Source organism: Bison bison, unplaced genomic scaffold (genome assembly GCF_000754665.1).
Source record: "Bison bison bison isolate TAMUID 2011002044 unplaced genomic scaffold, Bison_UMD1.0 scf7180017864471, whole genome shotgun sequence".
NCBI classification, from domain to species: domain Eukaryota; kingdom Metazoa; phylum Chordata; class Mammalia; order Artiodactyla; family Bovidae; genus Bison; species Bison bison.
In genome coordinates this window covers 18,949,850-18,966,003 of record NW_011495032.1, presented here as the reverse complement: position 1 = coordinate 18,966,003, position 16,154 = coordinate 18,949,850, and the positions used below count along the sequence as shown (strand labels likewise).

Below are 16,154 nucleotides of genomic sequence, written 5' to 3'. Positions count from 1 at the left end.
ATAAAATTAAAAAAAAAAATCAACCTGCTCCAAACACTGTACGTCTCTGAGCTTCACTTAATGAAAATCTTGCTGATCGAACTTTCATGCCTCTGGCTTCCCTATCATCTCCCTTTCCATTACTATTTGCATTAAGGGCAAATTGACGCCTGTTTAAAGATGACTTAAATTGCCATTGTCATAAGTAGATTAATCAACTGCAAGTATCATTCATTTTTATCTGTCACCTAGAGAGTTTCAAGGTTCACCTAATTTTAAAGTTAGAAAAGTTTACGTAAACTCCTCTTCTTTAAAGGACACTAAGAATTCATCTTTCTTGGTCTCACTGTTATCTTTCTAGCTACTTAAGAGTTGAATTCCTGGTCTAGGTGCATTCATTACATAGAATGCTTAAAACATGACCTCCTAGGTTTAATCTTCCTTTCATAAACAAAAGTTTTGTAAGTGTGTGTGTTGTTTTTTAATCATTTTCCTCCCAGGATAAATGAATTTGACCACCAGAAGAACTTTTGCATTGTTTCTACAGGTCTTAGGTAGGGTGCTCTATTTACCAATGATTCTCTGATGTAACTTTTGTTAATGCTATTAAGAGTTAAAGACAGACATGTGCTTTATTGCAGACAGCGATGATAGTAAGTCATCCCGCTTTTCACCTAGTTGTGGTAAATGGAAATTAAATAGCAAGTGCTCAGTTCTGGAAAGATAAGGATTAGGAAATCATCTGTATTTTTTCAAATTGTCTCTTTACGGACAGGTTAATTATCAGAAGAGATCACTTGCTTGAAGATGCTTTTAATCAAATTATGGGCTACTCCAGAAAGGACCTGCAGAGAAATAAGCTGTACGTCACATTCGTCGGAGAGGAAGGGTGAGTAGCACAGAGAAGTGGCCTTTGAAGCGTGGGCTGTGGCCGCAGGCGGATGTTTCCCCACAACGTCCCCTGTGGTTGCCTAAAACAGGAAATCCTTCTGGCAGAAAATGCTGTTCTCATACACAAACCTCTCAGCTATTTTTTTTAAAGCTTCCCCTGGTTTTTAAATCATTTGACATAAAGATTCTTTGGTAAAAGCTCATAACTATAGATCATTTTTGAGAGCAGAATCATAGTTTCATTTCTTCTCTCTTTAACTCTTTCTCTGAAAAGGACAATTTGCTTTTGAAAAAATTGAAGTATAGTTGATTTATAGTGTTGTATTAATCTCTGCTGTAGAGCAAAGTGATTCAGTTATATATATGTACATTCTTTTTAAAATTGTTTTCCGTTATGGTGTATCCCAGGATACTGAATATAGTGCCTTGTGCTATACAGTAGGATCTTGTTGTTTATCCATTCTATATAATGGTTTGCATCTGCTAATCCCAAAGTCCACTCCACCCTCCCAACCCCTCCCCTTGGAAACCACGAATCTGTTTTGTGTGTCTGTGAGTCAATTCTGTTTTGTAGACAAGCTCATTTGTGTCATCTTTTAGATTCCACATGTAAGTGGTATCGTATGGTATTTGTTTTTCTCTTTCTGACTCACTTCACTTAGTATGATCATCTCTAAGTCTGTCCATGTTGCTACAAATGGCATAATTCTTTTTATGGCTAAGTAGTATTCCATTGTATATATGTGCCACGTCTTTCCCCATTCATCTGTTGATGGACATTTGGTTGTTTCCATGTCTTGGCTATTGTGAATAGTGCTGCTGTGAACATAGGGAGCGTGTATCTTTTCAAATTAGAGTTTTGTCTGGTTAGATGCCCAGAAGTGGGATTGCTGGATCATATGGTAACTCTAGTTTTGGTTCTTTTGAGGAACCCGCATACTATTTTCCATGGTGGCTTCACCATTTTACATTCCCACCAACAACATAAGAAGGTTCAAGACATGGACTTTGAGAGAAAAAGCAAGAAATTGCATTTTAACATCTATAATCTTGTTATGTGCACTGGAATGCAAAGTAAATCATACTTCACCTGTCAAAAAAGTTCAGTTTTAGAATCACGAGTTAGAAACCAGTGTTTGCTAGAGGGGAGGGGATGTGAGGATGGGGGAATGGGTGAAATAGACAAAGGGTATTAAGAAGTGCAGACTTGCAGTTTTAAAATAAATAAGTCACAGGATGTAATATATAGCAAGGAATATTGTCAGTAACAATATTGTCAGTAATAGCTTTCCATGCTGACGAGATGGTAACTAGACTCATGGTGGTCTGGTGGTTATCATACAGTGTATAAAAATGTGGAATCACTATGTTGTACATCTGACACTGATACTGTATGTCAACTATACTTCGATTAAAAAGAAAGAGAGACAAAAAGAAAAAGAGGGGAAAAAAATCCTCCTATTCTACCTGGACACTTCCCCAGCAGTAACTTTTAGGCCTTAGTTCTTATTTTTCTGTCCCCACTTTTTCTCTTTCTTTGGCACACCTACCAAAATAACTACCTACCATAAAGAGAGTCCAGCCTTCTATGACTCTTCCATGAGTGTGCTCGTGGAGATGAAGTTAGGAAATGAATGCAATGAAGACTCCTACACAGTGTTTATTCCATTCAAATAGGCATACTGGTGGTTTTCTGACTCTTCAGAGGATGGCAGCTCTCACCTCTCCTAGAGTCATTCCTCTTTCCTCATTTCAGGTTTAAGTTTGGAGTCTTAGCACCTTCTTTGTAAACATCACTAGAGTGAATTTTAAAAATATCACATGATTGCTGGAATTCCAGTTGTCTTCTCTTTAACTGCTTAACTCCTATTGATTTGGATCATTCTAAGGCTACACGCTCAGTCTTGCCCAGGAATAAAGTAGATTATGGAATCTTAATAATATTCAACAAATTCAGCCATGTGGTGTTTGGTTGATGAAATGGAGCTGTCAAAGTATAAAATAATTTTCATGTGCTAGTTGAACTAGATAATAGCAAAATTAAAATTCAAAATTAGGCCTCTTGTCTTCCATATAGGATTCTTAGACCAATATTGGGATTTAGGCAAAACTCCTGAACTCTGGGCTTCTTTGGTGGCTCAGACGGTAAAGAATCTGCCTGTAAGGTGGGAGACCCCGGTTCAATCCCTGGGTTGGGAAGATCCCCTGGAGAAGGTAATGACAACCCACTCCAGTATTCTTGCCTGGAGAATTCCATGGACAGAGGGGTCTGAATTGCTACAGTCCATGGGATTGCAGAGCAGGACACGACTAAGCTACTAACATTTTCACTTCACTTCTTGAACTCTAATCTATCTGAATTTTTTCCTACCCATGGGCCTTTTCACTATTTCAGCTAGTAACTGATAATTTATCTTGCTAAATGTAGTGTCTCCCAGCTGTGCCTAGATTAAAATAATAGATGGGAAAACAATATAATGTGAGAAAGTCTGAGAAGCTTGCCTGAGTCTTGATCCTTTTGTTGCTGATGAGCCTTAGTGGACTTCTAGCTTTTGTTAGTTGCCTTAAAGATGCAGGTGCACAGTTGAAAATGAAGGCAAATGTTTTTAGTCTGATCACAGATATGCATGGGATTCCAAGTATTTCCTTACATAACCAGCCTAGTTTGGATGAGAATACTTTTCCTCCCTCAGAGCTCCAGCTGTCTTCCATAATTGTTAGACCACAGTTTGTTGAGATCTCAGAGATGTAGTCATGAGTCTTTGGAAGCGCTGTTACTTAGGTTTGAATAGAACAGATGCTGATCATGCTTTATCATCTTAAAGCTGTCTCCCCATGATCTGGACTGACATCCGTTCCTAGGAGGAGGCCCAGACAGAGTGGGGATTGAAACCTCTTTATTTAATTGCTACTAATGCCCAAATGTTTTCTGCCTCCATTACCTGTCTTCTTCTTGTAACCCCAGGAGGAAAATAAGATGGAAGATATTTTGAGGCGTGACCTTGGCCCTCAGGGACAATCTCTGCATGAGGCTTATTGAGGCTGGAATAGGGCCAGGTTATTTCTGATCTCATGCTTTATCATGTCAGTATCATACATATGTATTATTAGATATCAAATTTATTTTGCTATTAAGTCATTAGGAACACATCATATGTTTTGCAAGATTAACCTCAAAACAACATAAAATTAAGAAGTTATTTTAGCCTTTGCCATCTTATTACATTAAAATTAAAGATCATAATATTTCTTTCTGGTTTCTAATAAGTATCCAAAGAGAAAAGCTACCTAGGTTTTTCTGTGGAATTCTAGAATGGAGCTGAAAATTTTCTGTCCCTTTTCCTTCATTAATTTTAATGTCCTCAAAATGTGTTATTTTGGAAGTTTTTCATGTTTAGCTCTAGTAATAGGTATTAAACAAGAATATACAACTAGTGTGTAGATGTTGGTTTTTAGTATTGTTCTTTAGTAAAGGGGACTAGGGCTCCTTGTAGACATGGATGATTCTTGGACTGGGGCAGGAATCATACAAGACAGTGTCTGAAGTATCTTGTACCAGAAAGTATAGGGAAACTCAAAACAATTCACAGTGATGTCAAAGGGACACAAGAACCATCTGAAAGAACTCCCAGTGGTCAAAGCTGGAATAATTTGAGCAACAAAATAAAGTAGTATTGGATTAGAACCCTGAAGTATAAGATACATATATATTGATATAAATATACAATTGAATAATTAAATGAAGGAGAATAGACAAATCTCCTCTGCAGAAGGTTTCCAAATAATTTTCTGCATAATTCAGTGCTCCTTATGAGTTGCACAGAGTGACTTCCTTCCAAACAGTACCCTGTGAAAAGGGGTGGGAAAGAAGTAAGCCTCCAGTGGAGAAGCCTTACAAACACACAGGCAGCTGATCAAGGCTAAAGTAAAAAAGTGATATATCCTGTTGATAGTATATATCCTTGGTATGATGTGATGAGAATGGCACTACCTTTATTGTCTTCCTCCCAAAAACATGTAACACCAGTCTAATCAGGAGGAAAATATCAGATAAATCCAAACTGAGGGACGTTCTACCAGATTACCTTACCAGTGCCCCTTAAAGCTGTCAAGGTCATCAAAAACCAGAAGCACCTAAGAAGTGCTGGTGTGAGGTGTATGAGAATTCTCCCTACTGTCTTTGTAACCTTTCTATAAATCAAAAACTATTCTAAAAAGATCACTTATTAAAAGAAAGCATAGAGACAAGATTTAGGGAGATTCAGAAACTCCCTGAACAACTTTCTTATTTTGTTGTTGCGTGATGGGGGCCACCAGGGTAATTTTGGTATGTGTATGCTTCCTTTTGCATTTGAGGTCAGTAGAGTAGTAAGTCTATAGAGAGAATTAATTCTGTGGAAAGTCCAAATTAGTAGAGGTATTGGTATGTATAGAGTATTATTTTATGTTGCTAAAGTCAACTTTGTTATCTATGAGGAAATAATATCTTGCAATTTCTATTGATACCATCTCACTGATAGTATTTTCTACCTGTCATGATCAGGGTCTTTATTTACAATATATTAGTGAGGGCATAAAGAGAAAGGATTTATCTTTTCAGAATAATGTGTCTGCCTACTCTCCAAAAAAGTGTGAATTAGCAGATTCACTCAGAGACTTCAGTTCTGCTCTAAGATGTTTCTTTGTGTAGGTCTTGACACATCATATATAGATTTTTCCTGAAATGGAAGAGCTGAGTCAAGAGAAATTGATGAGAAGTGTCATAGTCGTAAATGTATAGGACAGCTACAAATTCCATGTGAGGTAGAATTAACCCCAGAATATTAGAGATACCTGTATTCAATTAAAAATGCAAAAATAATTCTAGAGCCTTTTTATGTAGTTATGCTAGTTGACAAGTGATTAGTATATCTCACTAAATTAATGTCCTGTTATGCTTGGCTTTTTATGAAATACGGACAATTTCTAAGCAAACACTGTGATTTAATTTGGTCAGAGCTGGAGACTTTGTTCTAGTCATTTAAATTTCCACCCAGCTTAATTTGGTTATCTCCTCTTGCAAAGTGGGGAGTAGGAGAAAACAGCAGTGGAGGAATGATTTGGAAACTGAGTCGTCTGGACTGAGTGTGGCGGGAAATTGCATGGTCTGCTTGCCTCTTGGGCTTCTGTCTGCCTGGACATTGCTTCTTTAAGAGGGGAGCCACAAGTACTGCATATTCTTCAGTGTATTATTTTCTTCTGAATTAAAAGTTTTAGCAACTAAAGCTTGTTGGTGTCAGAAGTTAGCTACGTAGACTATTGTGTTCACATAGGACATCCTGGGGCATTCACTTCTTTTTCTTTTTATTGAAGTAGAGTTGATTTATAATAGTGCGTTAGTTTCAGGTTTACATTCACTTCTTAGTACCCACAACAAGTAAGGAAATAATGGCCTGGATCAAGAGAGGATGTTTACACTGTGATTGCCTCTGTTTTTTGTCCTCCATGGCCAACTCTATAAAAGGCACCTTTCTTTAAGAAAGAATGAGTTCATTATATGTAAGGTGCCTTCTATATGATATCAGTCATCCGTCTTGCAAAGCCATACTTGGACTAGGGAGGGGAGGTGTGCAAACAGTTTTAGTTTGGGGATTTAAGTACAGGTGAGCTCTTCCTATGATATTTCTACTTAGGCAAATGCAAGAAACTAGCGGGGGATGAGATCTGAAAGGTTTTTTTGAGTCCCTACTTATAAAATAACCAGCAGCTCTTACATCTGACTGGTCTAGAAGTTGTTTCGGGTACTGGCCTTGACCAATGTTTCCTCAAATATTTGTAAAGCTTCAAGTGAAACTAAGGTGTTGCTTGTTTTTGTCTAAAGAGAGATATTTGCAGGATAACCTAACTGACCCAAACCATACTGAAGAAAGGTGCTTCTATTTCCAGGCTTTGGCTTGGTATCTGCAGGTAAAACTTTGTCATATTAATTGCTCACAAAATTCCCTACTCACCTATCACTTCTTTAGTGGCTCAAGAACTAATGCCTTGCTGATACAAACGTAAGAGTGAATCAGAAGGTATGTAGACCATGTGTGCCTGAACCAGCTTGTAAGAAAGAAAACCTTTCTGTCTCCCAGAAAATGTGTAGGAAATGGCAGTCAGACTGCCCAATGCCACTATCCTCTTTCATTTTATAGTCTGCTTCCTTTGGGATACTTTGTTTTTGGCAATTTTTAGTTGAACATAAAGAACCAGAGAATAAAATTATTTAAGAAATATTGGATGCCACTAACAACTCGGGTGGTGTCAGCCCAGCAACGTGATGGTGTTTAAAATGCCTTATCAGCGTTTCATGGGGTTCAAAAAGACATTGCCACCCTAAAGACATCTGTGCTTATTCCAAAATGCCCTCAGATGCAGCTGTTGTGTGGCTACACACCCGTTGTCCAGAGTTTCTGTATTTCTGTGCCAAGTCTTTAGCTGTGGAACCAACCTAACTGGCAAAACAGGAATGTAACAAATGATCCCTGTGATATGAGTCATATTAACTATTTATATGGAAGAGGTTGCTAAGACATTATAGGAAGCGCATGCATAAGGTATCCTGCTGGGACACGTCTTATTGAATTAGGTAGGCGTATGTAATTTGTAATCAACAACCTGCTCTCAGATATGTGGTTCTAAAGTTCAGATTATAATCAAATCAAACTTTAAAAATGTCTTCACTTTAGAGTAACTCTATCAGTGCTGCTGGAGTTAAAAAAAAAGAGCAGATAAAAGCCTGACCAGTTGAGGAAGATATATTTTCCTCCTACATTGCCTCCAGGCCAGGGCTCCTGGCTTCCTGCTTAATAGTTGTGACCACTCCTGAAGATTTCATACTCTCTAGGACATTGTTGTGATTTTACCTTTTCTTGAAATGATCTTCACTAAAGAAGAGGATTTAGAGTAAGCTAGGCTTTTTAATAAAGTAACATTCTCCTCCTACTTTCTTCTGTAACAGAGGTTGGCAAACTTTTTCCGTAAAGAGCCATATTATTTTCAGCTTTTCAGGCCATTCCCTGTTGTACCTACTCACTTTGCCATCATAACAGCGCCAGACAACACATAAACAAATGAGCATGGCTATGTTCCAATAAAACTTTTTTTACAATGTAAGGGCCTGGACCAGACTTGGCCTGCAAGTCACAGTTTTCCGACCTCTCCTCTATAAGTAATGTTCTATTTAGTCCTCGTGAACGTTTTAAATATATTGAAGAGTGGACTGTAAAGAGTAATGAACATCACACACGGGGTCAGGAAACCTGTGTCAAGGCCTGGATCCTCCACTGCAGCTTTCATTTGATACAAGTCAGCGATTTCCTTCAGCGCCAGTCATCTCCTCAGTGAGGTGAGAGGATGGACAAAATGACCACTAAGATATTTTGATTGGTATTCTCTGTTTCTGAAAAGACACAGGGGTCTGCTGATGTAATTCATCATCAGCAGGAAATTTGGAGAGAAGTTTTGCATCCACAGGGATCTAGGTAGACTAGAATCATGGACTCAGTCTCACAAAGTGAAATTTAGTATGGCAAGTATTAATATTTGTGTCTAGTGCTTAGGTTTTAAAAAGATAGAGTGACGTGCAGACAGGGTGGGAGAGTCCTAGTTTAAAGTAACATAGGTGAAAGGTTTGAGCTGATGACGAGCTTGTGATGAGTCAACAAAGTAAAGGGACTGCCCACAAGGCAGGGTGACGTTAAGCTGCAGTAGTGGAGAAAAGTGTCCAAGAAGAGAGGTCAAGAGCCCTAAGTTTTTGCTGACAAGACCACACCTTGAGTATTGTGATCAGTAGAGACACACCCCTTAGGTCAGACTTTGACACCTGGAGAGTGTTCAGAGCAGAGGACCAACATGACAGGGGACTTCCCTGCCCTGCCATGAGAGGAGGTTGTTCATGAGTGAGGAGGGGACAGGGATCAGGAATACAGACACTGCTGAACTTAGAATCTTGTCGAAAATGACGTAAAAATAAAACTTTGCATCTTTAGCATCTAGATTAATACCCCAAACCTAATAGGCACTCACATATTTGTTGAAGGAAAGCCTCTAAATGTGTGAAGAATGTTCAAGTGGAACAAGTAATCTACTTGTTCTTGGTGGTGTCAGAGACCAGAACTAGGACAGTGGAAAGAAACCACAAGAAGCTGCCTTGGCCTATTGCATAGACTCATATTTTTTATGTTAATATTTATGTATTTGTTTTCATGTGTATTAGAAAAGAAATAAAGCTAACACATCACAATTTCAAAATATTGTGTTAAGACAAGGCTACATCGGAAAAGCAAGTAAAGCTGGAAATATTAAGTAAATAGTAGTGCATATATATTCAGATATGGCAAAAATTAAGAACTTAGTATGTGGATAGCTGATGTCTGTTTTAAGAAAATTCTATTAAACTTTCAACTAAGATATATGAAGGCCTTTTAATTTTCCTTACTATTATTCCAGCTCCCTCTTCTACCTATAATAAGATCCTTTTCTCTATCACACAATTCCATACCACACATATGGAATTTTTTCTTTGTCATAAAAAAATACAGAAGTGGCCATTGAAGGAAATTCCATAGAGGGAAAAAAATAGAGTGAACAAAGGAAGTCTTATTAAATCCCACCACCCCAACTTATCCATTGCTTTCATTCCCCCCTCAGAATTCCTTCCTGTCTTTGAACCCTTATGTCAACTTTTTACCATAGGGTAGATAGATGTACTTTACATTTTTCATTTTAATTTGAGCATATCAAATTGCTTTATTACATACTCCTCTTTGGTGCATTTTTTGTTCTCAGCATTGTTTGCTGCTTGTCAGTCCGCAAACCTCGCACAATCGTTCTCAGATTTTGCTTTGACCCTGATGTCTTTTTGTAAGTAAAATGGAATTTACACTGTTGTTCAGGTGCTAGAATTTCGGCCTCTTCTCAACTACCTTCCCAAGGAAGCTTTAGACACCCTCACTTTTCTTGTCTATAATTTTCCTTGGTGTTTTATAATTTAAAATTTTCATCTGAACCCTATCATTCCATCTTTTGCCTCTGATCTCCCTAGGAGGCCTTATATCTGTAATATCCTCTCACCAATTCACTTAAGTCTCTTTTTGCCTGCATTTAAAAGTGTTTTGGAAAAACATGAGGACTCCATATTCCCATGGATGTATGTAACGGATGCCCTCAGGTTTAACCTACTTAAATAAGGCATTCCCACTGCAATCTCTCTCCGCATGGCCTGACTCTGGGCACTTAAGTTATTTTACCTTTTGCAACATGATTTAATGACTAAACCACCACCACCAAACTTGATAATTATACTTCCTGTTTTACAGAAAGTTGAGCACTGTGTTAAATGTGTGTAATAAACAGAAAAAAAATAATGACTGCTCTTTTTGTGAATTTTTTAAAGGCTGGATTACAGTGGACCTTCCAGAGAGTTTTTCTTCCTGGTATCCAGAGAACTCTTTAACCCATATTATGGCTTATTTGAATATTCAGCCAATGACACATACACAGTACAAATAAGTCCCATGTCTGCCTTTGTAGACAATCACCATGAATGGTAAGTATTTTTCTCCCCGTTTTTCTTTAGCTGATTTTTGTGATATTAGTTTTTATAAGCACCTAAACTTAAAAAAAAAAAAAAAAAGTTTTTGTTTTTTTTTTTGAGAAAATCATATTTTCAGTTAAATATCTCATTTGACTCTTGTTTGCATTATCAAATTTAACATACAGGCACTTTCCAGTCTAGGAATAGATTATGTTCTGTAAGACCAATTTTAAGTGAGTTGGGTAGAATCCAAAAGGTTTTTTCCTGAGAGAACGTTGCAGATGATGTTAGGTTCTTAGCAAGACCCTAAATCCTTGTCTGAAGCTTTGGGTGACTCTGAGCTGTGACAGGGGACTGGTGGGGGTGAGTAGGGCAAAATCCTGACCCAAAGGACAGGCAGTTTCTAGAACAGTCCTTGGGGAAGTGGCTAACATGTAGGGAGGGGCAGAGCAGCTGGGTCTGTTGGTTTTCTAATGGGAGGGAGGACAGGAAGACAGAGTGGCTTAGAGGAACCGATGGTGGAAGAGAATCCTGGCAGGCAAGCAGGAGTGTGGGGTCACAGCAGTGGCCACTTATCCCAGTCACTATTTCAAGTTTGTAGCCAGGAATTGCCCTGCTCCTAATTTTTCACACAAAATCAAGTAAAGCTGGTATAGGATTCCCATCTGGGAATTATTTATTCTTAAAACCTCAAATTGCACTCTGTGACATGTTTTACATGCCTGCATTTATAGACTTGAAGTATCTATATAACCCGTTTGCTTGTTTCTGTTCATTTTCACTATAGTAACAAAAAAAAGAACGTGAATAGGAATCATGGAAAAAATTTCTTTGAGTCATGAGGTTAATATTGGTGGGTGGAGGGCATTAAGGTTTAGGACTTATTCTTCAAATTAACTTCCGGTTAACTACAGTTAGAAGTCCTCCTAAGAGTAGCTATTGCAGTTATGCTAACCTAAGTGGAAATAAAGAAAAACAAAGCTGCTGGACATTGATCTTAAGATGGTTGCCTGACACTAGAATTGTAGTTGGACACTATGAACCTCAGTGTGCATTTACACTTTCAGAAGGCATCAGGCTTTCAAAAGGCTAGAAACTTGAATATTTTTGAAAAAGAAAATATATGTACATCTCAGCAAATCCAGTCATGACATATATCTAATAAAGTTTCCAAAGTGATTCAGAATAGAATTGAGCACTGAAATTTTAGAGAACAGAATGTCCCATGTGGAAACTCCCTCAAATGTACACATGCATAATTCTTGGATGATGACAGTTACTGTTAAGAGAGGGGTTTGAGAGAGAGTAGAACTAGGAACTTTCTCACTCCGAGACTGGGCTTTTCCTCAAAAGGGAATTGCTGCTAGGTTTGCACTAGAGAAATCCCGCTGATATTCATGCACGCAAACTACAAGGGGACATTTTCCCCACCATTACTGGTCTCATTCTGTCAACATTTCTTACAAGTGATTTAAGGAAATTTCACTGTCATGCTAACAGGGAGTTCATGTTGGCCATGTAGAGTGCTACATGCTGGACATCACTGACATGAGGAGAAGGTGCAGCAGTATCTCTCTGAATATCAGATTGAAACAGATGTCTTCTATAAGTAGATGTGAAAATCAACTAATGAAGACACAGCCTACAGTGCATACAAATTCTCATGAACCTGGAAGGCAGTTCTTCTTAGAAAATCTTAGGTGGTTAGAACTGGAAGGCATTCTTGAGAGGAAACAGAAACATTTAGAAACTGCTCCAACTGCTCCATATAAACCATCTCCTGTTTTTCCTTCACAGGTTCCGGTTCAGTGGTAGGATCCTTGGTCTTGCACTAATTCACCAGTATTTGTTGGATGCCTTCTTCACACGGCCCTTTTATAAGGCTCTTCTCAGAATGTAAGAGTATTTTTATTGCTTGTGTAATTTGCATGTAGAGAATGAAGTATTTCCTTTATCCAAAAGAATCTTTTGTCAAGGTCATGTTTTGACTCACTATCTCAAATCTATTATTATTTACTTAATAGTGGTTTAGATTTCTGAAACTAATCAACTAATCTAATTTCAAATATGGTTACTGGATTTTTCCAGCTTCTGATCCTTTATTCCTGTCTTGTTCCCAAAGGCTTAGTTTTGCTCTACTCTGAGTAATTGATTCTCATTTGTTGCTACACATGTTTCTTCAAAACAATTGTACTTCAAATACAGTGCTGAAATTCCTGTGGAATTAATGCCAATTATTAATAGAATAGTTGTGGATTAGTCTTGGTGACTCATAGCCCCCCGTCTTTCACAAGATGCCTTTTATATTTTGCCTTAAGCAAATGTTCAACTGCTTATTCTTGGTTCAAATTTTCACTCTCCTTTTTCAACATTTGTTTGTTAGAGGTGGGCCGTATTTTTCAAGTCCCATATTTTTCTTGAAATCTCTCTATATGCAAGGCAGTAATTTATGATGGCAGATGAAAATTTAGCATTCACAGGACTTTTTCTTCATTGTTACCACAGTGAAAGATTGCAATTATTGTAAAATGTAGAGCCAACAGTTTCTGTCCTGTAATTAGTAGTCATTTACAAGGCTGAATAGAAGGCAACTGTCTGTGAGAGTAGTAGCTCAAACTTGCAACAAGAAAGTGCAGCAGGATTGCATGGTTCTGACCAGCTCATTCCCTAACCAAGGCCATGTACCCATGTATCTGCTTTCTGTAAGCCTAGACCTCAACTGAAAGTATTTCTAATGGATTCTTAAAGAGGGCCAGTAGGAAGACTTTTGCCATCGTCTCTTTTGATATATAGGCCAATAAAGCCCTGAGCACCTGAACACTGGCCTTCTGCCTCTCTGGTTCTTCTGGCCCATTTGCATCTTTCCATTTCATTGCCTTATCGTTCATCTTCCCATTTAAACTTCCTGAAAGAGTAGTCTATACTGAGTGTTGACATGCCCTCAACACACTTCAATCTAGCTTGTTTCCCACCAATAACCTATGGAAGCTTTTATAGAATGTTTTTTAGTCTCTATTTTAATAGACCACTCTGCTGTTTTTGATAGTATTGATCCCTCCCAGACCCATCCATTTTTCTTGAGTTCTTCCTTCTCTGGTGTCCATGACACTATGCTCTCTGGGTTCACCTTTTACTTTTAAGCCTCCTTTGTGGGTGTCCTGACTTGCCCTTAACCTTGGTGTTCCTGAAGTTTCCATTCTGGTTTCCCCTCTTCTCTCTCTATATATATGTTCTCATGGGAAACCTCTTTAGCTGTCTCATCTACTGACTCTCCAGTCCACACCCTTGGATATGGTCTCTCTTGAGTTGTAAGCTCAAGCAGTCAATATTTTACTTAATGTCTCTTGTATGTCTCACAGGTACCTCAAAACCAACATGATTAAAACTAGATTCATCATTTTCTCCTGACCTAAAAATATACCTTCCCCCATGTGCCTAGTCATAGTTCATAGTGCCAACATTCTCAAATCACCCTGGTCAGAAGTTGGGAGTCACCCTTAAACAGGGTTAGTAAATGCACAGCACAGTTTCTTCTCTTCCCCACCTCCTGCCCCATTCCCATGGTACAGGTCACAAATCATTCAGGTTGTTTTTCCTGCTAAACTTGTGGCCTTAGGAATTTTTCGTCTAGTGGCCCTCAAGACTGGCAGTGAATCAGAGTTATCTTGCAACTTGAGTTCATTTGCTGTCTCATTTTAGATATGCTTCTTTTTACCCACTCACTAAAATGGTTTACTCATTTCCACATTTGCCTCCTCAATAATTCTAAAGTTCATCTTCTCTATCCTAATATTCTTGCCTGGAAAATGCCATGGACAGAGGAGCCTGGTGGGCTACATTCCAGGAGGTTGCAGAGTCAGGCACGATCGAACACATACCCAGTCTACCCTGATAGCTGTGCTCTAACTGAAATCCGTATATTACTTTGGACAGGTTACTGTAGTGGTCTATTAACTGGTTTCCACCCAATGATACCCACCCCCACCCCCCATTATAAGTAAATCCTCTATACTGCCACTTCCGGATAAACAATTTAAAGTCACACCTCATGTCTGATCATGTCATTGCCTGTTTTAAAACTTTTCAGTAGTTCTGAATCACCAAGCTCCTTAGAATGACTTCAAGACCAGCTTTTAGATACATTTCCAGCCTCATTCTCTGGATATTCTGTCTTATGGTTAACCCTCTGGTGCTGCGCATATGCTTGGAATATCTGTATACTCCATCCCTTTGTGCTTTGCTCAGGTTGTCTTCTCCTGCCTCTCTTTTCTCCCTTTCTCCTTTTTATTTATTCCCCTTTACCTCTTTAGCTTGAAACATCCTGAAGACTTTAGTATAGGTATCATCTACTCCAAAAAGCTTCTTCTAAATCTCCAGGTCATGATTATGTAGCTTGGTTGTTTATATCAGATATTATAGCTTCAACACTTGGCACTTATAGTGCTTGATTAATAATCTATTTAAAAACCGTCTGAAGATTAGTTTTGATCTTCAAATGTTTCATGGATTAGGTTGAGCTGTGTCTTAAATCAACTCTACAGAGTAAACTGAAGATGTCATTTGTTGCTGGAGAAAATGTAATACCATTGTGGGAGAGGGGGAGGGAGTAGAATTTGCACTGGACAAGAAATCAGGAGATCAAAACAGCTTTTCCCCAGCCACTTTTGATCTTGACTTAGTTACTGATTTGCAGTTTTCTCATCTTAAAAATGAGGAAATGTTTTTTAAATGTTGATCTGATTTCAAGCTCTGTCCCAGCTACCTACTGGCTGTGTGACATCAGGCAACTTATATAACATTCCTGAGCTGAGTTTCTCATCAGTAAAATTGAGATAAGTATTCCTACTCTGTAACATTTTGGTGGAGACCCTATATGTGAAAGCATTATGGAACCAATAAAATATTATATAGAAATTTATTTGTCTTACTAAATGAAGAATATAATCAGAAAAATCAGTCAGTCTCCAGGTCAAAATAAATGGCTTGCATGTTTGCTGTGGGAGGTCCCAGTATCTACCTTACGTACCTTTTTAAATTTTAACTGAAGTATAACATACATATAAAAAAGGACACAAATAATGTGTTATCCACCCTAGGCTATTCCTTATCACCTTAAATCAACTTATCTATTTGTGTCTTTGTTTCTCTAATGGTCTACATTAGCTCCTTGAGGGCAGTAACTGTTTATCAAGTAGCTATTAAGATGTTTGGCACATACTTGGTGTCTGTTACATGTGTAGACTGAACTAAACAAAATCATCTTTGAAACTGGGCTGAGCAAAGGAAATTCCAAAACAATAAAGCGAATTAGTTGCTACCACCTTTACAACAGGGACATGTAATAGTAGCTCCACCTCATGTAGAACTTCTCTCAGCAAAGAAGAAAGAAGAGAGAAATATAGAAAACTATTAAAACTGTAGAGCAATTCTGTGGCTTTCAGTTTTCAGAATCATAGAAAGAGTAAGAACCCTGAAGAAAAAAGGGATATATGTGAATGTGGATCATAGATTCTAGTCTTTGCGGGGGGGAAGCTTTGGGGAAAAAAAAAAGTTAAAGTACAGTATAGAAATGTACAAAGAATTTCTAATTAGGAAAATGATAATTTAAAATAGTTTAACCTAGCCAAAGAATACTGAACCCAAGTTGTCAACCCAAGTCCCAGTTTTACCTCTGGCATTATTTGTGGGTGGCTGTGCAAACGGCAGCCACTTTTTGTACCTCCAG

General features: G+C 38.1%; 1 protein-coding gene across 5 annotated transcripts in view; it reads left to right on the top strand.

Annotated features, from left to right (window-relative positions):
• Positions 1-16,154, top strand: part of HECW2 (HECT, C2 and WW domain containing E3 ubiquitin protein ligase 2) — a 435,976-nt gene that overhangs the window by 393,140 nt on the left and 26,682 nt on the right. For all 5 annotated transcript variants that reach the window (XM_010860869.1, XM_010860871.1, XM_010860870.1 and 2 more), the window contains 3 exons: positions 755-868; positions 10,289-10,441; positions 12,227-12,325. In XM_010860869.1, coding sequence (XP_010859171.1) covers positions 755-868; positions 10,289-10,441; positions 12,227-12,325 — 366 coding nt within the window. The remainder of the gene's footprint in view (positions 1-754; positions 869-10,288; positions 10,442-12,226; positions 12,326-16,154) is intronic.